Source organism: Sorex fumeus, unplaced genomic scaffold (genome assembly GCF_029834395.1).
Source record: "Sorex fumeus unplaced genomic scaffold, SorFum_2.1 ptg000039l, whole genome shotgun sequence".
NCBI lineage: Eukaryota > Metazoa > Chordata > Mammalia > Eulipotyphla > Soricidae > Sorex > Sorex fumeus.
The window spans coordinates 32,802,523-32,828,414 of NW_026606096.1; the positions used below are offsets into that span (position 1 = coordinate 32,802,523).

Consider the following 25,892-nt stretch of genomic DNA (forward strand, 5'->3'; position numbering starts at 1 on the left):
CCCGTAATCGATCCCGACACGCTCCCCCAGTTCGGGGCGGCCCCGAGCACAGCCGGCTCCGTGCTTCCTTGTGCAGCAGGAGGACGGAGCCCACGGATGGCCACCGGCGGAGGGTGACCCCGGCTGCCCCGGTCCCCTCCAACAAGCCCATCCAGACACCAAAGGTGGCCACCCGCCACTCACAGCCTGGGCTGCTGGGCCGGGGGAGAGCTTCGAGGATCAGATCTCGGTGTGGAAGGGGGAGGCGGGGGAGTTGGGTGTTCCCTGATGACCAGCCAGGGAGATGGCACAAGGCATGGGGTCCATCCGCGGCACCACCTGGCGCCCCAAACACGAGCAGGAGTGACCCCTTCTAAGGAAACAGTAAGAGTTCCTGGTGAGCGTGCTCAGTTGAGGGCGCGTGCCTGTTTGTTTGGGGGTCACACCTGGCAGTGCTCAGGGATGTGTCCTGGCTGTTTGTAGGGGACAGTAGTATGCAGTACAGGGAATCAAAACCGGGTCAGCCTTAACGTCTCTGCTGTCTCTCTGTCCCTTGGGTTGGGGGCCACGGCCAGCAGTGCTCGGGGCTTCCTCCCGGCACTGTCCTAGGGATCCTCCCAGCACTGTCTGCACCCACTGCCTGAGCAGGCTGGCGCAGGGTCAGAACAAAGCAAGCTTCGTGTGCCCTCCCCGCAGGAGATTTAGTGTTCGGAGGCTAAAGAAAGGAGATTTAGTGTTCAGAGGTTAAAGAAAACGGGGAATTAGGAAAACAATGGCTTCCAGGTCTTTTTTTCCTCTCCTTCATCTCACTTAAAGCCCTTAAATGAAGCCTGAACGTCCCACTGTTACAGCCTTAAAAAGGCAGGAGAGCGAGCAGGTTCGTCACCTTGCCAAGTTCAAAACAGAAACCCAGATAAGGGGCTGAGTGATAGCATAGTGGGTAGGGCATTTGGTTTGCACACGGCCAACCTGGGTTTGATCCCCAGCATCCCATATGGTCCCCCGAGCACCGCCAGGAGTAAGTCCTGAGTGCAGAGCCAGGAGTAACTCCTGTGCATCGCCAGGTATGACCCAAAAAGCAAAAAAAAAAATAAAATAAAATAAGTAAATTTAAAAAATAACAGATAAGTCTTTTTGGGGAGCAGTGGGGGGTCGCTGAGAGTCTCCCAAGCAGGACTCAGAAAGTCCAGGGGCCCCTGGACTTGGTGATTCTCGGCCACCCACCCAGGTGGATGATGCATTGCTGCTCATCCATGTGACGCTGAGGATGTCCCGGGCCACCCCGACCATGCCCAGGGTCCTCCAGGCCACTGCAGAGCTCCTGGGGAAACCATCTGAGTGGTGCCAGGAATTGAGCTGGGGTCGGCCACATGCAGGGCACGTGCCTTCACCTCTGTACGGTCTCTCTCTGCCCATCCCCGCAACCCCACCTTTTCGGAGAGATGGATTCCAGAGCAAATCACTCTGCCTTCTCCTTCCCCGAGTCCCGAGGGTTTGTGTGTGTCCTGAGCTTTGTGTCGAGCTCAGCGTGGGCGTCAGTGAGAGGAAGCGGGCTGCTAGGGAGAGGGGTGGGGGCACAGCGCTGAGCTGGCCCAGGATATGGGTCTACGTAGGGGGAAGACTGCATGGCACAGCTGCCCAACATCTGGAGGCCTGCCAGGACCTTAGTATAACATGGGGGGACGGGGGAGACCAAGTGAGGAGATGGGAGCAGGAAGACCTTGCCTCAGGTGCAGGCCCCGCCCATCCACTTCCCTACCGTGGACTTCAAAGGTTCCAGGGCTCTGCATCATCCACGTGAAAACCCACCTGAGGAATCCTGAATCACTGGCCATGCCTTGCCAGGGCCAGCCAGCCAGGCCCACAGTGATGACCACGCTAACTGGGTCCCCATGACTCTGCCCTGGGTTTTTTTTTTTCATGTAAAACCCTTGTTTGGTTCTGTATGCTTGCACATCCCATGGGTATCAGCCTCCGACAGAGTTTTCTCCTTGAAAGATGAACAGCTGGGGCTGGAGCGATAGCACAGAGGGTAGGGCGTTTGCCTTGCACACGTCCGACCCAGGTTTGATTCCCAGCATCCCATGTGGTCCCCCGAGTACCGCCAGGAGGAATTCCTGAGTGCATGAGCCAGGAGTAACCCCTGTGCAAAGCCGGGTGTGACCCAAAAAGCAAAAAAAGAAAAAAAGAAATAAAGAAAGATGAACAGCTTCCTTCACCACCTTGGGAAGAGAGAAAGTAAAATCATCTCTTTCACCTTCCTGCCCATCTTGAGGGTGACCTGCTCTCCCCCTGGAGACAAAGCAGCCTCGGAGGTAGGCACTGGGCTCCTTTGTTCATTAGGAAATTCTCTAGAGGCATAGTCCCCCTGTGAAGCTCTCAGACCAATGAGGGGGCACCTGCCCTGTCCCCTCGGCATCTCCTCAACCCCCAGGTGAGCCAACTCAGACCAGTCGTGAAACACCCTTTTTATCAGAACCAGTGACAGAAACCAGCTTTGGGGCTGAAGCCATAGCACAGCGGGTAGGGCATTTGCCTTGCATGCAGCCGACCCAGGTTTGATTCCCGGCATCCCATATGGTCCCCCAAGCACCGCCAAGAGTAATTTCTGAGTGCATGAGCCAGGAGTAAACCCTGAGCATTGCTGGGTGTGACCCTAAAAGCAAGCCAACAAGCAAGCAAGAAGAAAGAAAGAAAGAAAGAAAGAAAGAAAGAAAGAAAGAAAGAAAGAAAGAGAGAGAGAGAAAGAGGAAGGAAGGAAGGGAGGGAGGGAGGGAGGGAGGGAGGGAGGGAGGGAGGGAGGGAGGGAAGAAAAAGAAAGAAACCAGCTACCTCCAATCTTCGTTCCTTCCTGTGGCCCCCTCCTCCTATTGGTTGGTCCCCAGTCTTGCACCATGACCCCCAATTTACAGTTTTCACTTGTACCCACCCCCTTTGAAATATCCTGGGGGCTGACTGGGAGCCAGGTTGGAACCTGATAAGAATCTGGTGTAGACTGACTCTTAACCAAGTGAATCAGAATCATAGATGGCAGAAACACACAACCTATGCTTTTCAGCGTATTTCCTCTCCCACTCTCCACTTCGGTTCTCATTTCAAGTCTTGAGTTCCTGGGCTGAGCAGCTTCTTTCCTTCCTGCCATACCCTATATATACGTTTCGACCTTTGCCATCGCATCCTCTCCCGGAGGTCTGTCTGAGCAACTTGTCTTCACAGTCTGGGAGGCCCCAACACTCATCCTCTTCTCTGTCTTTTTCCAATAGGAGCCGTTTCTCCTTCTCATCAGTCATTTATGAATTGAGCACCCCTCCTATGCTTCAGCACAAGAGGGGCTCAAAGGGGACATAGGACAGGCCTGCACAAATGGAACCAGTGACAGTGTCACCGAGGAAGAGTTATGTGGTCACTAGGTAGTGTCTTAAAGAGGAAGATACCAATGGAGGGGTAGGAACATGCGGAAGGATATATGAAACCAAGCCCGGAAGAAACCCGTAGAGGATTCAGGCACATAAGAGAAAGGACAGGATCGAGGATCCTGGCATGGGTTTGGCTTTTGCAGAGCTAAGGAAGTGCTGAGTGAGTGTGAACAGAATCAACAGCAACGAGGGAAGTCAATAGACCGGGGAGGGGTCCTTTTCTGCCTCTGGAAAACCCACCAGATTCATAGTCAGTCACGCAGCTGCTCTCAAAAGCTCAGTTTTCTCATCCTCAGTGGGAAAATGGCTGCCCACTTCCTTTGGCTGTTGGGTCGTGATAAGACAAGAGAATGTGGGGGAGGCACTTAACATGCAGGGCTCACCTAGGAAATGGTGGTCGTGGAGATTGTTTTTTAGTGAGGATGGAGAGGCAGAGAGTTTGATGGATGAGCCTTGGAAGTCATCGTAATTCTTGAGTAAGGCATTGGCTTTAATTAATGTGGTTTTTAGGAAGATTAATCTGGCTGTGATTTGTAGGATTGATGAGGGGAAGAGGCTAAAGATGGGGTTGTGTGAGGAGGCAGCAAGGGCAACCCTGACGTGGCCATCTGAGGAACCGAATCAGGAAGACCAGGGGGAAAACGGGAAAGAGAACGTCTGTGGAAAGAGAGTCCACGGAATTTGATGACTGATGCTGAGGTAGAATGGTATTGGGGATTACTCAAAGATGATCCCCCAGTTGGGGGGGAGCATTGTAGAAACTGGGTTGACCAATGACAGATGGGACTGAGACTCTTCTCTCAGGCAGGAGACCATTAGGGCAAGGACAGCCTGTGGGGTGTGGGGTCCTGTAGTCTGTCTGAAATACTCTTCCACCCCCAGCACTCAGGGCAGCTTACATAGAGCAGAGGCCCCAAAAGTGATGATGATGGATGGAGATGGATGGATGGATGGATGGATGGATGGATGGATGAATGGATGGATGGATGGATGGATGGATGGATGGATGGATGGAGATGGATGGGTGGAGATGGGTGATGGATAGATGATGGATTGAGATAGGTGATGGATGGATGGATATTGGAAATGGATGGATGGATGGATGGATGGATGGATGGATGGATGGATGGATGGAAATAGATGAATGGATGGAGATGGATGGAGATAGGTGTTGGATGGATGGAGATGAATGGATGGTGGATGGAGGGATGATGGATGGATGGATGGAGATGGATGGGTGGAGATGGGTGATGGATAGATGATGGATTGAGATAGGTGATGGATGGATGGATATTGGAAATGGATGGATGGATGGATGGATGGAAATAGATGAATGGATGGAGATGGATGATGGATGGAGATAGGTGTTGGATGGATGGAGGTGAATGGATGGTGGATGGAGGGATGATGGATGGATGGATGGATGGAAATGGATGATGGGTGGTGGATGATGGATGGATGAATGGATAGAAGATCATGTACTTACAAGTAAACTTAAGCAGTGTTATAGCTTTTATACTGCAAACAAGAGAGTAGCTGTTGGTAGGACTTAAATAAAAATATCTGATTTAATCAAGGAAGGAAACTGTTTCCCAAAGTAAAGTTAAAAACTGATTCTCTGTAAGGCCAGAGAGTTAGTTCAGAGCTAGTTCAGGCCAACCCAGTTTTAATCCCCAGCACCATATAAGGTCTCCCAGGCCTTGCCAGGGTTTATTCCTTAGCACAGAACCGTGAACATTCCCTGAGCACTGCCAGGGTGACCCAAAACACAATAAATAAGTAGAAACCATTCATCAAAGAGTAAGAATAGCCCATGCGAACTTAAAGGCACCTACAAAAGGGCTTTTCTAATTCAGAAAACATAAAGGAAACATATTTAAGGTAATAATGGAAAAAAAAGAAGAAGAAGAAAGTCAGGGAATCAACCACCGTGCTGGTACCTATTGTTTTCTCCTTGCCATCCTGGGCAGAGGATAAAAGAAACGCCTTGCTTGCTTGTTAGAAGAAGAAAGCGCTCACTTGAAGTTCCTGCTTGGCAGATGTCAGTTGAAAGCTCTGCTTATGGAGTATGGCGCGGTGTCAAACCCTGTTGGGTGATTCGAGACGAATGTGTCATGTGTGACATGGAATATGGAGCGCTGTACATTAGTGATTTCCCCAGTGTGTGGCTGCGGTCGCGGCGTGCAAGGGAAGTGCTCTTCATCTCTCTGCTCCGGGTACTTGTAGAGCAATGGGGAAGTGCTTTTGGTGGAAATTACTTTAGTCAGAAAAAGAATCCATTTACAATCTGCACCTTCTAACATCTTTCAGACAATGCATTGTATTAAAGAGGCATTTTTTGATTAATGTTTTATAAACACTTTTCAGCCTGACAGCTTAAAGTCCCTGTAAAATTGTAAATGCGCGCAGTGTTCACTTCCATAAAGTCAAATGCCATCTCATAAAGTCTAGCTGGGTCCTGTCAGCCACCGAGACGCAGACTTCGTACCTGCCGTGCATTAAAATTAATCTGCTCTGTGGGTATCACGGCGGCGTTGGCCAGATGAAAAGAAGCCCCTGTTTAAATTTCGTTTAGAGATAACGCTAGTAAAGTTTGGCTTTGGGGGGGCTTGTTGAGCTTCTTCTTTTTTTTTTTTTTCCATTGTTGCTGCTTCCTTCTCCTTAGCAAAAGGGAACATAGATGGGTGGGTTAGGGGGTGAGTCAGCCCTGAGCGACCCGCACAGAGGCAGGAGAGAGCCTGGTGTTGGGTACCAAAGAAGATGGAGACAATGGGTACCCCGGCATCCCCTCGAGGCAGTAACTAGGCTCTGTGCCCCAGGAAGTGCTCCAGGAAGTGCTTCTGAAAGGCTTGCCCTTTCGCTTCCTGGGGCGTCTTGCTTACATCCAGTCCCAGGAAGTTCTTAGAGCTTCTGGGGTAACTGCTACTTGACATTCTCCATGCATGGGGTGAGGGGTTAGGGGAAGGCTCCCTCCCGACCCCAGGGGTGTCTGACCCTCCTTCCTCAGATGTAAGCCAAGCAACCAGCTCACCAACCTCCTGAGCTGGTCGGAAGGTCGGATGCTGGGAGTGTGGACCCACACGCTGAGAGGCCCTGACCCCTCTCGTCACCTCGTCATCCTTATTCATTCTTTGTTTTATTATCCTTGTCGCTGCAGTTTTCCAACGCGGATGCATGCTCTGGTGGGTGTTGCTGCTCTCACTGTACCCGCATCTCCTGCGGGCAGTTTTGCTTGCATGCATTTCCTCACACAAACCCCAGAATGCTGGCTGAGCCCAAGAGAACAGCAAAAATAAACCTCAACTCACTTGGCCCTCACTTGGTCATCCTTCTGGAGAGGAGTGACACCCCTGCTCTCGCCGACTTTGGGGACAGAGAACTCCGGGCTTCCCTCTCCCTGGCTGTGGCCTCACTGCACACTCTCCCCCACCTTCTCCTGAACTTCTTCCCTTTGCACCAGATCATCTTCCTGGAGACCCCAGAGGGAGCTCTGTCTCTTTCCCTCCCGCTGATGACTTTCCAGGCTATAATGTCAGCGGGTGCGGCCTGTCTGTTTGTCCTGTAAAGAAAGTACTTCCGGGGCCCGAGGGATTGTACCATGGGAAGGCGCTTGCCTTCTGCATGGCCAACCCGGGTTTGATCCCTGGCCCCACATACGGTTCCCCAAGCCCCACCAGAAATCATCCCTGAGCACAGAACCAGGAGCAAGTCCTGAGCACAGCCAGGTATGGCCCAAACCCCTTAAAAATAAATGAATAAATAAAACAAAAGGCAGCACTTTTGCCTTTTCTACTAGCCGAAGACAAGCGATGGCAATCTTAGGAGGCTGGGAGGGCAGCAGAGATGGGAGAGAGGAGCGTTTTCGCCTGCGGCCATGACATGGGCATCTGCAGGAAGGGAGGACCCTGGGTCCACGTGCTTCAGAGTAAAGGCCTGAACTTGTGGGAGGTGCAGTCGTGGCAAGGGTAGAGCGTGGCTCTCTGGGGACTCAGGAGACACTTCTCAGTGCACGGTCATTGTGCGTGTTCAGGTGCTTGGCGTCACCTGCAGACGTAACAAGAAGGTGGAGCCGTTAAAATGAATTCCAGGGCATTCCAGGGCCGGAGCAATAGTACAGCGGGTAGGGCATTTGCCTTGCACGTGGTAGACCCAGGATCGATCCCCGGCATCCCATATGGTCCCCACCAAGCACCGCCAGGAGTAATTCCTGAGTGCAGAGCCAGAAGTAACCCCTGTGCATCTCCGGGTGTGATCCTAAAAAGAAAAAAAAATGAATTCCAGGGCCCGGGCAATAGTACAGCAGACAGCAAGTAGAGCATTTAGACAGCAAGTAGTTGCATGTGGTCAACCCAGGTTCAATCCCCGGCATTCCATCTAGTTCCCACCAAGCACTGCCAGGAGTAATTCCTGAGTGCAGAGCCAGGAGTAGCCCCTGAGCATTGCCAGGTGTGACCTCAAAAACCAAATAAATAAATAGCCCAGCAAACTACTGAGAGTATCTTCCCCACATGGCATAGCCTGGCAAGCTACCCGTGATGTATTTGATATGCCAAACACAGTAACAAGTGTCACAATGGAGATGTTACTGGGCCGGCATGAGCAAATCAATGAATAATGGGAGGACAGTGACAGTGAATTCCATAGGGGGGAAAAAACTGCCCTGCATGTCCAAACGGATCCCACACCCTCGACCACTCAACTCCGTGGATGATGCTCATCACTCAGCCAGTGTCTGTGCTCTGGGAGGGCCCTGGGTGGGCACCTGCCTGTAAAGCGGTGGGTGTGCCTCGGGCCCTCAGCAGAAGAGAAAGTAAGGAGAGATGTATGTGGACAGACTGGCGTCCGAGTCCCAGGAGACCTCCCGGCAGGCTCGAATACCGAGCACTCAACTGAGAGTTCCCCTGCCACCTCCGTGGCCTAAACAGAACAGGCAAAGCCTGAATGAGTATTCACTGGACTGTGTGGACCAGCAGCGCCACCCTCCTCCCAGCCTCTTACCGCAGCCTTTGGACCCTCTCAGGGAAACTGGGGGGCTTGTTCTGGTGCTGGCAGCCTCCCAAACCCCACCAGGCAGTAATATATTCCTCGCCTACTTCCGCCTGACACAGCCGCCCGTTAGCCCAGAGAGAGACGGATACTGCTCAGGGCAAACCTCCTGGGAGTTTTGGTCCCTCTGGTCAGTGCTTAGACCATCCAGTAGCAGAGGGACGATGAGGGATCCCGTGGACTGTTTGAGACCAGCACCGCATGCTGGGACCCCACCAGGGGAGATTTGCTGCCGGCACCTGTTCTAGCGTCCCATTTCCACTTTGTGACGGACCCGATTCGCCTCTGAAGTTTTCTGCCTCCTTCTGCCCCTCAGGAATCCCAATGCTGAAGATCGTGTTTTCTGGCCATGAGCATCTGTCTCTCATCTCCGTGCCCTTGCTCATCTACCACCCAGTGCAAATCCTGCTGGGAAGCGTGCTGGTGCCAACCATCAAGTCATGGATGGTCTCCAGGCAGAAGGTAGGACACCAGCGAGATGGGTGTGGGGCACCATCACAGGGAAAGCTTGGCATCGCTCATGCCCTCATGCCCCGGTCCTTCCTCGGCAGAATGCTGGGATAACGATTCAACTGATCCACTTCCATTGGGCAGAGTTGCATATTTTATCTTGCTATCGGAGTACAACTTGCAGTTAACAGTGAAGTTTGAAAAAGAACGTGCTAGTCCTCCCAGAGATGAAATGGAATTGTGGAGAGCAAGGAGATTCAGTCACCATCCTAGAGTACATATACCCCTGACTCCGGGAACACCATCCTTACCCGCCTCCCAGCTAGTCTACGCACCGTGAGGTCTTCCTGTTCCCCCACGTGTATGGCCAGACTGATTCACAACACCATCCGTTAATGATGGTGTCACATACACATTGTTCCAGCTCCCATCTACCAGCTGGGCATCTTCCCGCTCTCCCCCACCATCCAGAGGTTCCCTCACTCCTGCCCGCAGGTAAGCTCAGTTCTTAGACCAGGTTCCCAGCAATGCCGGGATGGCCACGGAGTCATCACGTTGGTTAGAAACGCTCTATGGGCAGGTCTTGGTGTCCCCCTGGCAGCACGGATGCTCTGGGGGGGTCCCTGATGCTTTCGCCTCTTTGTGAATATTGTCTACCGCTGAGCTTGTGCTGTCGTCTCTTACAGGGCGTGAAGCTGACCAGGCCAACGGTATAACGGAGGAGGCGCCCTGGATGCCATGATGTAGATATGTAGACATGGACTTGTGAAAGTCGCCTCGATGCATATTTTATTTTTTTACACACACACACACACACACACACACACACACGAAAGAGAAAGAGAGAGAGAGCTGTTTAAGTGCCTTAAACTGTCTTTGACCAGAGCATTCCTTCCAAAAACAGACTTTGTGACTGCCAGAGGGTAGTACCGTATTTCAGTTGTTTGATGAATGTCTTGCCTCGCGCAGGAGACAGTTTTCATCAGCGACAGCAGCAAACATGCCTTCTTCCTCCCACCTCGTGGGCATCACGACTCTGCCATTGTTCCCGTTCGTACGTTGGAAATGAGGCCACACCCCCTTCTGATGCAGCGAGATTTTTCTTTTTCCCAAAGTCCTACTCACAAATACTTTGATTTACTGTGCGATTCTTTTTTTTTTTTCCCTACCACTGTGACATGCCTCTTTATCAACTCAGCAGGAGGAACAGAGTGAGGAGATGCTTTCAAAGCCTGTTCCTGGCATTTCTTGACATCCTGTTTTGAAACATTCCTTCAAAAGGTTTCCACACGGAATTCCGCAAAGTCCCGTTCCAGGAGAGTGCGGCCTTCCGTTTATCCAATGCGGCTTCAAAGGAAGGGTCTGATATTTGGGTTAGGGATAAAGGAAGGGAGGTTTTGAGATGAAATATACGGGGTTTGGTTTTGAAGATTGTTCAGATTATGTTTCATGTGGGTTTCCTTTTTCTCCCATGATTTCTTTTTTTAATCTTTTTATTTTTGTTTTGTTTTGTTGGGGGGGGGGCCCACACCCAGTGGTGCTCAGGGCTTACTCCTGGCTCTGTGCTCAGGGATCAATCCTGGCGGTGCTCGGGGGACCATAAGTGTTGCCAGGGAATTGAGCCGGGGTCAGCCGCTGTAAGGCCTTTCCCAGTATACTATCTCTCCGGCCCTCCCGTTTCTTCTTCTCCTTACCTGTTCGCCGTGGCAGACTCGTCACAGCCAACCATAAGCGCAAAAATGTTACAGTCCGTTTGAGAGCGGCCGCGGCTCATGTCACACCCACAACTGAGACCAGAACGTTTTCCTGTTACTCAGACGTGCCCGAATGCAGAGTGTCCCTCGCAGAAGCAGCCTGTTACATTCTTGAATTAAGCACACTTCAGAGAAAGGCAGAGGAGACGCGTTATTAACGACGACTGCCTTGGCAGAGTTGACGAGTGGTTGCAACATATTTTCTCTATGGAATCATACTGCTCTTATGAATAAATGAAAACAAAGAGGTCCCCGGTGCCGATCAATGTTCCGCATACACATTCTGTCTAGCCAGATGGGAAGAAAACTGGACACAAAAATTACAAAGCCAGTCACTGACCAAAAGAGCAAGCAACATTAGTTCCCGGTTGGGCCTCAGCTTTCTACGAAGTGTCCAAGATTTGCTTCCATGTGGCTGAAAGAGGAAGAGACTAAACCATATGTAGGACTGGGGACACTTCCTGTCCACCACTCTGCCCCGTCGTCTCTGCAGCCCCTTACTTGATTCCGCAAAACAATTGTGGCATCCTGGGTCGCACCGAGGCCACGTTGTTCTCGGCCCGTTCTGTTGTGGTGGCCAGCAGAGTGGTCACGGACCTCTGAAACTTACCACACAGTTCAGTGGCCTAAATGTCCATGAAGTTTTTCCTACTAGGCATCCCCTTGTGTTATTTGGACAGATTTCAAGATCTCTGAGCCTCATAAATGTCTTTTTTCTTGTTGGTTTTGTTTGGGAGGAGGGGGGGACGGAGAGGGGGCGATTTGGAGGCCACACCCAGTGGAGCGCAGGGGTTCTTCCTGGCTTCTGGAAGCAATTCCTGGCTCAGGAATTACTCCTGGTAGTGTTGAGGACCATATGGGATCCCGGGAATCGAACCCGGGTGAACCACGTGCAAGGCAAACGCCCTACCTACTGTATACTGTCTTTCCAGCCCCTGAACCTCACAGTATAAAGCTGAAAGGCCAGTGCCAAACCTTGCAAGAAAAGAAATTCACGCACGACAGTCTGTCAAGATCTCTGTGGTGAAACTTCTGTGTGTGTCTGAAACTATGATTCTCTTTGCTCGATCTTTCGGATCAAGATTTCTGTCTGGAACACAGAAAGGCGTTTCTGGGTCGTTCCTGCAAGTTTCTTTGGGTTTCATTGTCAGTGGACTATCTGTCTATCTGTCTGTCTCTCTGTCTGAACTCATAAAGATCTTTCTCCCTCGCATTTTCATACTGATTTTTCCTCCCAACGTATCTACCTCTTTCGTCTTAACACCTATAGTAGGTGTGATTTGGGGATAAAATTCAACCAGAAACTCTAGAACATTTTATCTTTCGCTTTAAAAAATGTGCTTTGTCTTCAAATAACCTTCAGAGAATGAATCTCAGCGGCTTTTGTTTATACCGCTTTGTTTTTTTTTTTTTACTCACTTGCTGTGGCATACTCCCCCATAAAAGAAAAATCACAAAGTCAAATTTTATGTTTAATTCCAGATTATTGGGACCTAATTATCCATGTCGTAAAGTGGCTTTGTTTCTGTTCCATCAAGCTCTCCCTGTATGCAGTTGTTTTGTCTAAATGTATTTATGGAAGAAATATGTTATATTTATTTCTCCACCTGGATTTTTTTAAGCAGTTGTTACGAAATTTAATTTTTTTAAATGGGCGATAGTGTTCATCTGTCCACGCATTTTCTTTTCTAACTTTAACTTTTTGTGGGTTTGTAAAAACTAATTCTTCTATTCTGTTTAAAACTAACATACTCTGGCTAATTGATGTTCAGTGTTTGTTTATGCTAAATACCAAAATTTTTTTAAAAGACCGGTGAGTAATAAAATGGATTATTTATGATGAATGGGAGATGAAAGCAATTCTATGATTAAACAAAGATGTTTCCAGAATCACCTGAGAATACGTGGTGTATTTTTAACTTCATTTCAGGTGCCTCCTTCAAGCTTCACACAGTCTCTAGAAAGTTCTCCCACTTCCTCCCAGCCCTGAATCGCTTGTAGTTGAAAAGACATGAGCAGCATCGTTTCCCAGTACCCCCCAAATCCCCCGACCCCAGGACAGAACCCCAGAAAAAGCCCTGGCTTTGGCATTGGTGCCTCCGAGTCAAAGTCCGAAAGGGAACAATTTCAGTAGGTGAACTGAATCTTCCCTGCTTGCTGCCCGCTGGAGGGATGAATGAAGCCTTAGAACCTTTGCAAACCCAGCATTCGTTCCCTCCTGGAGGACTCCTGCCTTTTGTGCTCATTTTCCTGGCCTTGGCTTAGGAATCTTCTCCCTGGAAACGGGGACAGACCACCTCCTCTCGGGAAACCAGTGACTCGACCTGGGTGTTTTTTTGTTTGTTTGCTTGCTTGCTTGCTTTGGGGATCACACCCAGCGATTCTCAGGGGTTCCTCCTGGCTCTGCACTCAGGAATTACTCCTGGCAGTGCTCGGGGGACCATATGGGATGCCAGGGATCGAACCCGGGTTGGCCACATGCAAGGCAAACGCCCTCCTCTCTCTACGATTGCTCCCGCCCCAGTGACTCAACTTGTTCCCAGGACACACCACAGACCGGGATCCCGAAGCCTCTTCTGCATCGCTCTGCGTTTCTCCCTTCCCCCACCCCGGGCCCATCCCCACAGTGCCACCCAAGCTCCTGAGAGCAGCCCCACACATCTGACTCCTGGATCTGGGCCAGCCCTCTTGGCCCTTGTTTCCACTGTCTTTGGGCCTTAGTCTCATGCGGGTGGCGGAGAGGGGAGGGCAGTTAGCTTAGAGAAGTCCACTCTGACAGCGACGGCTGGAAATGGTTGCTCTGGGCAGGGACTGAGTCCCGGAAGTAGGTAAGGGGATAAACAGGATAACCTTTGGGCATCTGTATTGAAGACCACGATGCCCAACAGGGGGGAGAGAGAGAGAGAGAGGAGAAGGGGAGAGAGAGAGCTGCCACAAGGGACATTGATGGTGGGAAATATGCCACTGTCTACAGGACATCTGAGGCCATGGGACATCAACTATTGGGGTCCCCAGAGTGAGGCGCCTCCTCTCCATGGCCGGCCCATCTCCTTGCCCCCACAGCTCTGTGCTGGCTGGGCCTGGGCGGGCACAACCCAAGGCCTCACCCATCTGCCCAGAAAGCCGAGTGAGACCTGCACGAGCCCTGGGCTGCCCCCCCCCCCCCCCCCGGGGTGTTCCTGAATTCACACTCTGCCTACGGCCAAGGCTCACGAAATGAGACTAAGGGCGATTGGGAGAAACACGGTGGAGAATATTCCAGCGCCAGCAGCCTGAGAAGATGGGGACTGGTCCCCTCAACCATCTTCCTCTCAGGCTGGGACTTGGAGGGCAGAAAGGGCAGGTGGAGAATGGAAAGCAAAGAAAAACAGGGGTGTGGAGTTAGCAGGCAGAAGGCACTCAATTCCCAACATCCTGCTGCCGTCAGTGGATGTGCTGGAGAGGACATGGGCCCCGGGGCCACTCATCTGACTCCTGACCCTCAGCAAAGACCTGTTAGGAAGGGCAGCCTGGGTCAGACCTCTGGCCTCTGTACGTGCAAAGGGCCTGAGGTCAGGGCGACATTGGCACCTCGCCCCAAGGCCTTCCCTCTCCAATCCCGGGCACTCGCCAACCCCAGCCTGTCTATGGGGCAAAGGCATCCATGCGTCACGACACACAGGCAGGCCAGCAGCTGTGTCCAGGGAGCCTGACGGCTGGGCCTTTTACCTCTGGGTCACTGGTTCGCATCCAGCCAGGCCTTACCTGACAGAAAATCATTACCAGCTCCTGTTGGGCCACCTGACAGATGGAAATGACTTTCTGTCATCCCCTTCCACGGGGCAGTGTCCACAGCCCACTTGGCACGGAAGATGCAGGGACAGTCACGGGGTCTCCCCCTCTGGGTGAGGGGGCCTGATGGTTCCCCGCTTTCACGAGCTCGGTGGGAAACCAGGTTGGGGGGTTCTGCCCGGAAGGCACTGCTGCTCTGTGAGCTGGAGACTTTGGGGGGCTGCTGGGACATGCTGACCTTGACTGCTCACCTTGTCCTCTGGAGGCTGAGGGTCCCTGTGGGGGCAGGCAGGACAGTGGGGGCTGAGGGACCTGGTGGCCTCTTGCCGCCTCTTCGAGATCCCAGGAGGGGCTTCAGGACAGCCACTGTCCTCCCAGGCAGGGGAAGCGACGGCTCAGGCTCCCGTGGGGACATAGCAGGGCTCAAGGGCACTGGGACCAAGGTCATTGAGAGTCAAAGTCCATAGAGGCAAGGTCAGAGCCTAGGTCAGTAGAAGACAAGGTCAGTGGAGGGCTCAGGCTTCCAAACTCGAGTCAAGCATCTACCTGGCAGGACAAACCTCTGCCTGTCGGGTCAAGATAGAGAAGGGAGCCGCCCGCTCCTCTCTGGAAAGAAAGATGGCGGCCGCACGGGAGCCTTGTGGAAAGCAGGTTTGAGCCGGGGCTGACGGGAGCGGCGGGGACCTCATGGGAAGGGGGGCTTTGTGGGCCGTCCCCCACGCCCCACCGAGGTCGCCAGCTGCCCCCCACGAGCGGCTCTCCGGCACGGCCACGACTCCAGGGCACAGAAACCAATCTCTTAACTAGCTAACTTTTAATAGAAATTCTTCCAGGGTCAATAAGTAAAATAGCAGAAATTCAAAACCGCGCGGCCGCTATTGCGGCCGCGCGACATCATTTTATTCTTAAACCAAGTTGTAGAAAGCGAATCATTCCACAACGCTGTTTCAGCATGTCTGATTGGGGGGGGGGGTCGTAAACTCTAAACAATAATTGTGCATCTTCTATCGAAATAATCTATCTAGTCAAAGTAGATAGAGTATTAACTAGAACTCATCTGCCTCACAAAGAATTGGGAGGGGTGGGAGGTGGGGGTCTATTGGGGTTCGGGGTTAAAAATGAGTATTGGTAAAGGGAAATGTGTTTGGTATCTACATGACTGAGACCTAAACCCGAAAGCTCTGTAACTTTTCCCAGTGATTCAATAAATAAATAAATTATAAAAAAAAAAAAAAAGATAGAGAAGGGAGTGCCTGGCTGCCTGCTGCCTGGCTCAGATAGAGAAGGGAGCACCAAATAAAGGGTGTTGGGAGGATCCTCCCAGGATGGGAGAAGCATGAGGAAAGTAGACTATGGACCAAACATGATTGCCACTGAATGCCTCTTTTGCCAACCACAACACCCAAAAGGAAAGAGAGAACAGAGGGGAATGCCCTGCCACGGAGGCGGGGGGGGGGGGGGGGGGGGATGGGGGGATGGGGGGTGGGAGGGATACTGGGATCCGTGGTGGTGGGAAATGGGCACTGGTGGAGGGATGGGTACTTGATCATTGTATAATCGAAACCCAAGCACAAAAATTTGTAAGTCTACAACTGTACATCATGGTCTTGGTACCTCAAGTCTGCTGCCTGTTGGGACAAACGTCTGCCTGGTGGGACAAACTTCTGCCTAACGGGACAAACACCTGCCTGGCAAGACAAACGTCTGCCTGGCAGTCAGACGTTTGCTGCCAGTTGGGACAAACATCTGCCTGGCAGGACAAACGTCTGCTTGTGTAGTCTTGGGTACTTGGGCTTCCTTGGACCTTTCCAAAGTGGGCAACACCCTGGAAAGCAAAGGACCCCAGACGCAAGCCCCTCCCACTGTTCCCCTCCAGCCGTGATCTCCGCCTGCCTTCCTGGCTCCACTCTGGGGGGGAGGAGGAGGCTCCAGAGCCCAGAGCTCGCCCTCGCAAAGAGGACCAGCACCCCGAGCACACGGAGCTCAGCGGCTGAGGGATGCCTGCAGACCCCACGGGGAGGAAAAGCCACTGGAAGGGGCACCTTTCTCTGCAGCAGGACCAAGGGGCACCCCCTCCCCATCCCAGACTCTCAGAGAAGTGATGCCTGCCTGGATGATGACAGATGCCAGCTTGAGAGGGACCAGGACAATTATCATAGGTTTTGCACTCCAAATTTACCCATTTGCAAACCAGATTCGCCCTTTGGAAAACAACTTCTCCCTTTTGTAAATCAAATTCACTTTTTTCCCAAAACAAATTTTCCATAAAATTTGTAGTCCAAACCTGATGTAAGATATTATTAAAATTTAAATGTTTTATTTCATGTGTGTGATAAATAAACGTAAAATGCATAATAGCTAAAATACTTAAAGCTTCATTTATTATGATTTTCCTGTCACTGTTCATGTTAATTTCATATATATGTATTCACAAAATAATATGACAATCTGTAGGTGTAATAGTTGCGACAGAATGATTGATAACATCTACTAAATGTTCATGACTTGAAGGATCAGCCAAAATATTTCTCATGCAGAAATTAACTTGAAAAAGCATCTTCAATGAGGCTCACCGGAGAATACAAAGGTAGAAATAATAAAGTATGTCATCTCTAAACAACAAGATCACATACTTTCTTGCTCTTAGGAAGACATGCATTGTTCCAAACTAACCACACTCTTCCAGATGATCACAGCCCAATTTCCATAATCTCCAAAGAAATTCGGGGAAAAATATGTTAGACTAACAGATGTGCAATTACTTCACCGATCCCTAGTCCCTGAATATTCCTTCCCAAAAATGTTTGGGAAACATTTCACACTCTAATTGTTGGCATGCGGTCACATAAGCCGGTGAATGAACTTTACTTATATCTTTGTTAGCTAAAGATGGCAGCTAACCCTGATTCTTCAATGAATGTTAATTTTTGTCTTGCATTTGGACAGTTATTTGGAAGTTCAAAGAGGGAATCTGATTTGCAAAAGGATGAACTTGGAGTGCAAAAGGGTTAATTTGCTTTGCAAACAGACGTTTGCGGATTGCAACAGTGAATTTGAAGTGCAAAGGGGTGAATTTGGAGTGTGGTACTTGGACTTCAGGGTTAAGATTTCAGAGCTTCACAGACATTCTGATGAACAGAGGGCTTTCTTTTAGTGATCAGGTTGGGCACATACACTCTAAAAATAATTTTTTCCCTCACTCCCCCAACACCCCACACAAATTCAACACAGCTGTGCACTTTTGGGAGCAAAAGCAATTTTCCCCCTAAATTTGTTATGTGCAAAAATGCATTTTTAAAAACAGGGCTGGGGAGCCAGAGTGATAGGACAGCAGTTACGGTGTTTGCCTTGCAATGTGGCTGAGCAATGCGGCTGATCCGGGTTCGGTCCCTGGCACCCCTTATGGCCCCAGAGCCCAGGCGGGAGTGATTGTCTGATACCTGGTGTGATGGGGTTGATATCTGAGGTGGGGTAAACCATACACATGGAATTTGGTCATGGCTGATTGTAAGGTTGGGTGCCATGAATAACTTTGTAAATTACAGTACCTCAATAAAAAAAAATTTTAAAAAATAAATAAAATAAAAAATAAAAATAAAAACAGGGCTGGTCTGGAGTCCTGTATAGTCCTGGCCACATAAGCAATACTCCTTGCCACTCATTTACATATGGAACAACACCCCCACACAGCTGCCTGCAAGCCCCACTTCTATTGTTTGACCCCTACCCCTGCTCCCAGGCCCTTCCAGTACTTGGTCGGAAGTTTTCCCAGGAGACGCTGTCTTGGGAGTCCAGAGACCTGGAGGTCTTAGGAAGGCTTACGGCAAACCAGAGGTCGCCCTGCCCCACATCTCTCAGCTCTTCATTTCCCTAGTGATTCTTCTGGTTCCCTGAGAAACCAAGGGAACTGGGGGGCGTGTACCACAAACACACACACACACACTGAACACACTGGCTATTAGGCCAGTTGTACACACACACACACACACACACACACACACTGGAAGCAGGTGACCCAAAATTCTCCTGGGTCATGCGTGTGTGCGCACACACACACACACACACACACACCACACACGCACACAGCAAGTAGCTAACCCAGAAGCTCTCCTGGGTCAGTTGTGCACACACACGCACACACACACACAAACACACAGCAAGCAGCTAACCCAGAAGCTCTCCTGGGTCAGTTGCACGCACACACACACACACACACACACACACACAGAGCAAGCAGCTGACCCAGAAGCTCACCTGGGATAGTTGCACAAACATACACACAGAGCAAACAGCTAACCCAGAAGCTCTTCTGGGTCAGTTGTGCACACACACACACACACACACACACACACACAGGAAGCAGCTGACCCAGAAACTCTCCTGGTTCAGTTGCACACACAACATACACACAGCAAGCAGCTAATCCAGAAGCTCTCCTGAGTCAGTTGCACATACGCACGCACACACACACATAAACACACAGGAAGCAGCTGACCCAGAAACTCCCCTGGTTCAGTTGCACACACAATACACACACACACACATACACACACACAAACACACAGGAAGCAGCTGACCCAGAAACTCTCCTGGTTCAGTTGCACACACAATACACACACACACACACACACACACACACACACACACACACACACACACACACACACAGGAAGCATCTGACCCAGACGCTCTGCAGCTGCCTTGTCCCGCTATTCCTTCTGGAACAATCAGGAAACGTTCCAAACGCGGGCCTGACCCAGGGCTCGCCGGGCGGGCGGGAGCCGGGCTGGCTTTTGTGCCCTCCTGGAGAGCGAGCGGCGGGCGTGCCGGGAACTACTTTCCAAGAGCGCCCTCTGGTGGGCGTCCGGGGGCACGGCGCCTCGCGAGCCGGCCCGGGATGCCAACCCCTCCGGGCGCGCGGGCGGGCGCGGGGCAGAGGGGGGCGGCCCGGCCGGGCGGCTCCGCTCGGGGCTGCGGGCTACGGGGGGCTCGGGGGAGCCGCAGCTGGGCGCGTCCCGGCGGGCCCGGACACCCGCGCGGCTGCTCCGGGCGGGGCCCGGCCCGTGACTCCCCGAGCCTCTTTGCAGGCGGGAGGCCCGGCCCCGTCAGCACCGCGGAGCCCGGGTGCGACCCCCAGAGACCCCCTCCGGCCCGCGGCACAGCATCCCACTCACTCTCTCTGCGAGGCGGCCCCTAGCGGCGGCCGGAGGAGAGGACGGAGCCAAGTGCAGGGCCTGCCCGCGGGGTACCCGGCTGCCTGCTGAGCATCCCCAGCCCAGGTGCATTGCTTGGCCTCTTTTTGCATCCTGGTTTTTTTTGGGGGGGTGCACACCCAGCGATGCTCATGGGTTACTCCTGGCTCATGCACTCAGGAATCACTCCAGGCGGTACTCGAGGGACCATATGGGATGCTGGGAATCGAACCCGGGTCGGTCACGTGCAAGGCAAACGCCCTCCCCGCTGTGCTATCTCTCCGGCCCGCATCCTGTATTCTCCATCAGTCCCTCCGGCTGGGTGCCTGGGTGGCAGCTCACTGGCAGGACCGCGTTCCTTGCCTGGGTCGGATCCCAGGCGCTCATGCCACCCCACGCCCACCCTAGGTGTGTCCCTGGTTTCCCCCGAGCATCATTTACTCACCCCCGTGTGTCCTAGTGAGTGTTGCCTAGAGTGGACCCTCGTGCCCCCTGAACACTACTTAGCACACCTCCCATCCCTGGCTCACAGTCAGTGGGTGTGGGTGCCTAGGGTGGTCAGCGCTGGTCTCCGCCTGGGTGCAGGTTCTCATCTGCATGTCACAGCAAACAATTACTGAAGAATGCAGTGATGGGAACTCGTTTTTATTTCAGAAAGTAAGAGGCGAGGAGACAGACTCCCCAGCTGTTCCAACAGGAATGGCTTGTTGTCACACTGGTTTTCTTGGGGGTTGGCAAACTCCCCTGGCCTGGGGGTTTCTGTGTGGATAAAAGTCTTTTGCTTAAGCATCTGGAGTGATAGTACAGTGGGTACGGCGTTTGCCTTGCATGTGGCCAACCCGGGTTCAATTCCCAGCATCCCATATGGTCCCCCAAGCACTGCCAGGAGTGATACCTGAGTGCATGAGCCAGGAGTAATCCCTGTGCATCGCCGGGTGTGATCCAAAAAGAAAAATAAAGTCTTTTGCTTGGGCCTTGGGCAAGAAGTGTTTAAGTCCTAGTGCTCTGCATTTAGAATTCTTACGATGTTTAAATGATAATTTTTTGGGGGTGGGGGCTCCGTTATCTAGCAGATGGCAATTCACTTACAGTCAAGGCTGATTTTCCTCATGGGGGGGTGAGGGAGCTTGGTATGGGGCCACAGCTGGCTGTGCTCAGGCTTTGCTCTGCTGATTTCTGTGCTCAGAAATCACTTCTGGGGGGGCTCAGGGGCCCATATGGGGTACCAGGTATCAAATCCAGATCAGCCACGTGTCGGGCACCCCCCTGCTCTGTCCTGTCGCTCACTTCTCCATCCTGGCTTTCTTGCCTGACGGGAGGGCTGCTCACCAGCTACTCGGGGCTTTGTGCTCGGGAGGGACCCCTGGTGGTACTTGCAGAAAGCATTTGGGGGGTGGGGGAGGGAGGGACAGCAAATGGAGCCAGGAGGTGCAGTGGCTCCCATCAAAGAGGATGCAGAGCCGAGGGGAGGGGAGGGAAGGGGAGGGGAGGGGAGGGGAGGGGAGGGGAGGGCTGGGACATGGTGTTACCTTCTCCTGCTTAGCGGCAACTTTGAAATCAGGCAACACCCATATTCCTGGCGGGGGGCACCAAGCCCGGGACCCATTCGGGCCCTGCCCCCGCCCCCCACTGGGCCCACGTGGCCCACCCCGGCGCAGGGTGCCCCAGAGCAGTTGGCTGTATAGTCAGGCTTGGCTTGGTCCTTCCATCCTCGGACCCTCCCTTTTAGGCCCTTCATTCCTTCACGTTGAGCCTCCCCCCTCCCAAGCGAAGCCTGACCGACTCCTGAGAGGGCTGGCGGAGAAGCCCGGGAGTTTTCGAAAGAACCTTCTGGAAGCACTGCCCGCGGAACGGGTCCTGGCTACCTGGGCGGGACAATGACTCTCGGCCCAGGTTCTGCCCCTGCTTCACGCTAAGAACAGAGGCAGCAGGGGAGAAAGCACAGTGGGCAGGGGGAGGGGAGAGGAGGGGAGGGGAGGGGAGGGGAGAGCAGTGGGCAGGGCAGAGGAGCAGAGGGAGAGCACAATGGGCAGGGCTTACCCTGCACACAGCCAACCTGAGTGCCGTTCCCCGAACTACAACCGGCCCCTGAGCCCCCCAGGGGTGAGCACTGTGTACTGCCAGGGGCCTGGAAAGCAACCCCAGGACACAGTGACAAACGGCACATCACCTGGGTCCCTCCCGCCCCGTGGCTCCGGCTCCTCCCCACATGGGATTTTGGGGCAGAAACCCCTGCTTCCCCCCTTCTCCGTGGCCACTGCACATCTACAGTCTGTCACCGCGGGTGCTTGGGCCACAGCTGCGACTCTCGGCCCTTTCGGGCTGACACTCACCCCAACCAAAGCCGCCCCTCTCCGCCTCCACGGAACCTCCTAGAAAGCCTCACAAAACCTCAAGGTACGCCCCATCCCCCGGGCTATCTGATTCAGGGGGGCAGGCCCCACCAGCTGCGTCCATCCGTCCATCTGAGGGGTCTGGAGTCCTGGTCTGGCTGTGGACAGCAAGTCCGGCTCCCCTTGCCACGACTCCCCCTCGCCTACTTGCCGTTTGCAACCTTGAGGGGCTCTGCCCACTTCCTGCTGACTTGTCCCCATCAGGAGCTTTTCCTGCTGCCACAAGGACCCCAGCTGTCAGCCCCTGCAGCCCGAGTCCCGACTCAGTCACCATCACCTGCCTCACTTCCCTCCTCCTCCAAGACCTTCCTCCTGCCTCGGTTCGCAGCTCTGTCTCCATCTCCCCTAAGACCCTGTCCCTCTGGGGGTCTCCTCCTGGCTCTGGGAGATGGGAATGAGCAGGAACAGGAAGGAGCAGAGAACTTCCATGCGGGGGACCACCTGGGGTCCGGACCACCTCACTGTGACAAACAGCCCACCCGCTGGACTGTCTCTCTCTCACGCCTCAGAACTGATTTTCCTGGGGGACGGGGAGGGGTGCCCTGGGGCTACTCCTGGCTTGGTGATTAGATAAATAAATAGATCCAAATATAGGGCTAGAGCAATTGCACAGCGGGGAGGGCATTTGCCTTGCACGCGGCCCAGCTGGGTTCGATTCCCAGCATTCCATATGGCCCCCCAACCACCGCCAAGAATAATACCTGAGTGCAAAGCCAGGAGTAAACTCTGTGCAATGCCAGGTGTGACTCAAAAAGAAAAAAAATCCAAATATATTTTATATCTTTATTTTAATAAAATTATTGAAATATTGGCACTGTCACTGTCCTCCCATGGTCCATCGATTTGCTCGAGCGGGCCCAGTAATGTCTCCACTGTGAGATTTTTTTGTTACTGTGTTTGGCATATCAAATACGTCACGGGGAGCTTGCCAGGCTTTGCCATGCGGGTGAGAGGCTCTCAGTAGCTTGTCGGGCTCTCCGAGAAGGGCGGAGGAATCGAACCCGGCTCGGCCAGGCCGGGCCGTGCGCAAGGCAAATGCCCTACCGCTGTGCTATCGCTCCAGCCCAACAATATAATAATAATAATAATAATAATAATAATAATAATAATAATAACCTCCGAGGACTAATGCTTGGGCTGCACCAGGGCTGGAAGTGATCAGCGACATTTGGACTTTCTGCCCAATGAGGTTAAGCGGCTGAACATTTGCATAATAAAGATCAGAAGCCACTGGTCACACCAGCCACCCGCGTCCTTGCTCCCCGAGTGCCTAATGGACTTTCTGTCTGCAGTCCTGGGCAGAGAGTCTCAGCTTTGACTTGCGTGTGAAATGTCAGCTTTTTTTTTTTCTGGTCGGAGAGAACAACAAATTATGTTTCTAAATGAGAAGGTGCCTTCTGTAATGGATAATATAATCTGAAAATGCAGCGGCAACATCTGTGACCCGCGGTGCTAACCTATCTTTTCCCCCGGTCTCTCCGCTGATAGGAAAACATCACTTTAGATATCATAATTAATCATTAGTCAGAATGGAGCTCTCCATTGGCGTCTGGCCTCTCGGAAAGGCCTGCCCCGCTGGGCTATAAATCAGGGTAGCGCTTCCTCTAATATCCCATGGAATGTGTTTCTCCAGCAGCTTCTTTCCTCCCTGAAGTACCAGGACGTGGCAGAAACTGCCCGTCAGCTGCCAAGGGGAGCCCCTCACCCCAGGTCCTACATGGGAGAAGGAAAATGGGGGAAAAGGCAGAGCCCAGAGCCGGGGAAACAGCACATTCAAGCTGTCACGGTCAAGGATCACGGTCAGGGATGAGATCATAGGGGGGCAGGGGAAATGGGACATCAACCCCTCCAGTTCCGTCCCTGAAACCACATACGACCCCCTGAGCACTGCCAGGGGAGAGATTTCTCAGGTCCCCTCAGTTCGTGTTTGGAGCGGAGGCGTGGGACCAACCCACAGTGCTCAGAGCTTACTCCCAGCACCCTCAAGTCCAGCAGCACTGCCTTGTTGGGACCCAACACCGGACCAGCAGCCCACGCTGTCTGCCAAGGGTCACTGGTAAGGCCCCAATGACACCTTTGTGAAGATTTACGTCACCTGGATCCGCCTCACGTCACTCTTGGAAGCCACCAGGTTCCATCCCTGGCATCTCCTGTGGTCCCCTGAGCACTGCCCGGGGTCACTCCGGAGACAGAACCAGGAGGAAGCCCTGAGCATCGCTGGGTGTGAATGACTCTCACCCCTCCTAAATGAATACCCAAATAACTACCATTTCTGAATTTATAGGGGCTTTTATTTTCATACCAAAGAGGGCAGCTGTTCTGTTAAAGTGCCCCAATAAAGTTGAAGTAACAAACGCAAAAGTTATATCAAACCTATGTGGGATTTTTTAGTTTGTTTGGGTCCATGTTTTGTTTGTTTGTTTGTTTGTTTGTTTGTTTTGGGGGGGGGTGGCTGTTACATCCAGCAGTGCTCTGGGCTTACTCCTAGCTCTGTGCTCAGGAATCGCTTGTGGCAGTGCTCAGGGAACCGTATGGTGTGGGGGATTGGACCAGGCTTGGTCACGTGCAAGGCAAATGCCTTCCCCTATGTGACTTGAGCTAAAGCAAAGAGAGTTTCCTAAAGTCACAAGAGCAGTAGTTGTTTTTTTGTTTTTTGTTTTTTTGTTTTTAGTGAGACACCATGAGGTACAGTTGTAGACTTAGAAATTTTGTGCTTGGGTTTCAACTATACAATGATCAAGTACCCATCCCTCCACCAGTGCCCATTCTCCACCACCACGGGTCCCAGCATCCCTCCCACCCCCCCTCCCCCCTCCTCCCACCCTGCCTCTGTGGCAGGGCATTCCCCTCTGTTCTCTCTCTCCTTTTGGGTGTTGTGGTCTGCAAAAGAAACATGGCAATCATGTTTGGTCTATAGTCTACTTTCAGCATGCTTCTCCCACCCTGGGAGGATCCTCCCAACACCCTTTATTTGGTGCTCCCTTCTCTATCTGAGCTGCCTTTTCCCCTAGCACGTGTGGCTGGCCTCCAAGCCATGGAGCAAAATTCCTGGTACTAATCTCGACCATTCTTGGCTGTTAGTCTCCTATTTTGTAGTTCTTGACAGCCACCTGTGACACTTCCTCCCCAAGACACCCCAGACAGACCAGGAGCGGCTGCTTTTAACTGTGCGGCTGGGATTTTAATCTGCCTGACTCTTCTCTTTCCCGATCCTGGCTACTGGGAGGGTCAGCAAGGAGAAGTGGGTGGCCCAACTCAGGTCCCTCGTGCCCGTTGGGGAGGTCCTGTTCTCACAGGTGTGTTCGGTCGAGCCTCACGCGAGTCATGGCTTCTGATCCATCACAAGAGCTCTGTTCCCCTCCGTGTCTCTCCCGGGAGCCCCCTCCCCCACCGCCCTCTGGGAAAGGCTGGTGTTGGTTGATCTCTGGGTTCAGAAACAAGCCTTCATCCAGCGTCTGCGCGGGACACTGGGGTCGTTCCCAGATCTGGACTATTGTGGGTAGCGCTGCAATGAATGCAGGCGTACAGATGGCTTTCCGAATCGAGTACTGTGGCACACATGCACGGAAGAAAAGGCAAAATCGTGCAATTTGCTGCTGCTGCTGTGTGTGTGTGTGTGTGTGTGTGTGTGTGTGTGTATCTGGAGAGTGTCACGCTAAGCGAGGTCAGTCAGAAGGAGAGAGGCAGATAAAGATGATCTTTCTCAGATGTGGTATATGAAGTTACAGAGCAAAGAACAAATACCCAAACGCAATAGTAGCAGAGAACTGGTCTTTATTTTATTTTTTATTTTATTTTATTTTTGCTCTTCGGGTCACACCTGGCAATGCTCAGGGGTTACTCCTGGCTCTGCACTCAGGAATTACTCCTGGTGGTGTTCAGGGGACCATA

At 52.4% G+C, this 25,892-nt stretch overlaps 1 protein-coding gene across 3 annotated transcripts in view; it reads left to right on the top strand.

Moving 5' to 3' along the window:
- SLC10A7 (solute carrier family 10 member 7) overlaps positions 1 to 9,643 on the top strand; it is a 212,532-nt gene extending 202,889 nt beyond the window's left edge. For all 3 annotated transcript variants that reach the window (XM_056119048.1, XM_056119050.1, XM_056119049.1), the window contains 2 exons: positions 8,758 to 8,903; positions 9,578 to 9,643. In XM_056119048.1, coding sequence (XP_055975023.1) covers positions 8,758 to 8,903; positions 9,578 to 9,607 — 176 coding nt within the window. In that variant the 3' untranslated portion in view covers positions 9,608 to 9,643. The remainder of the gene's footprint in view (positions 1 to 8,757; positions 8,904 to 9,577) is intronic.
- The last annotated feature ends 16,249 nt before the right edge of the window (positions 9,644 to 25,892 follow it).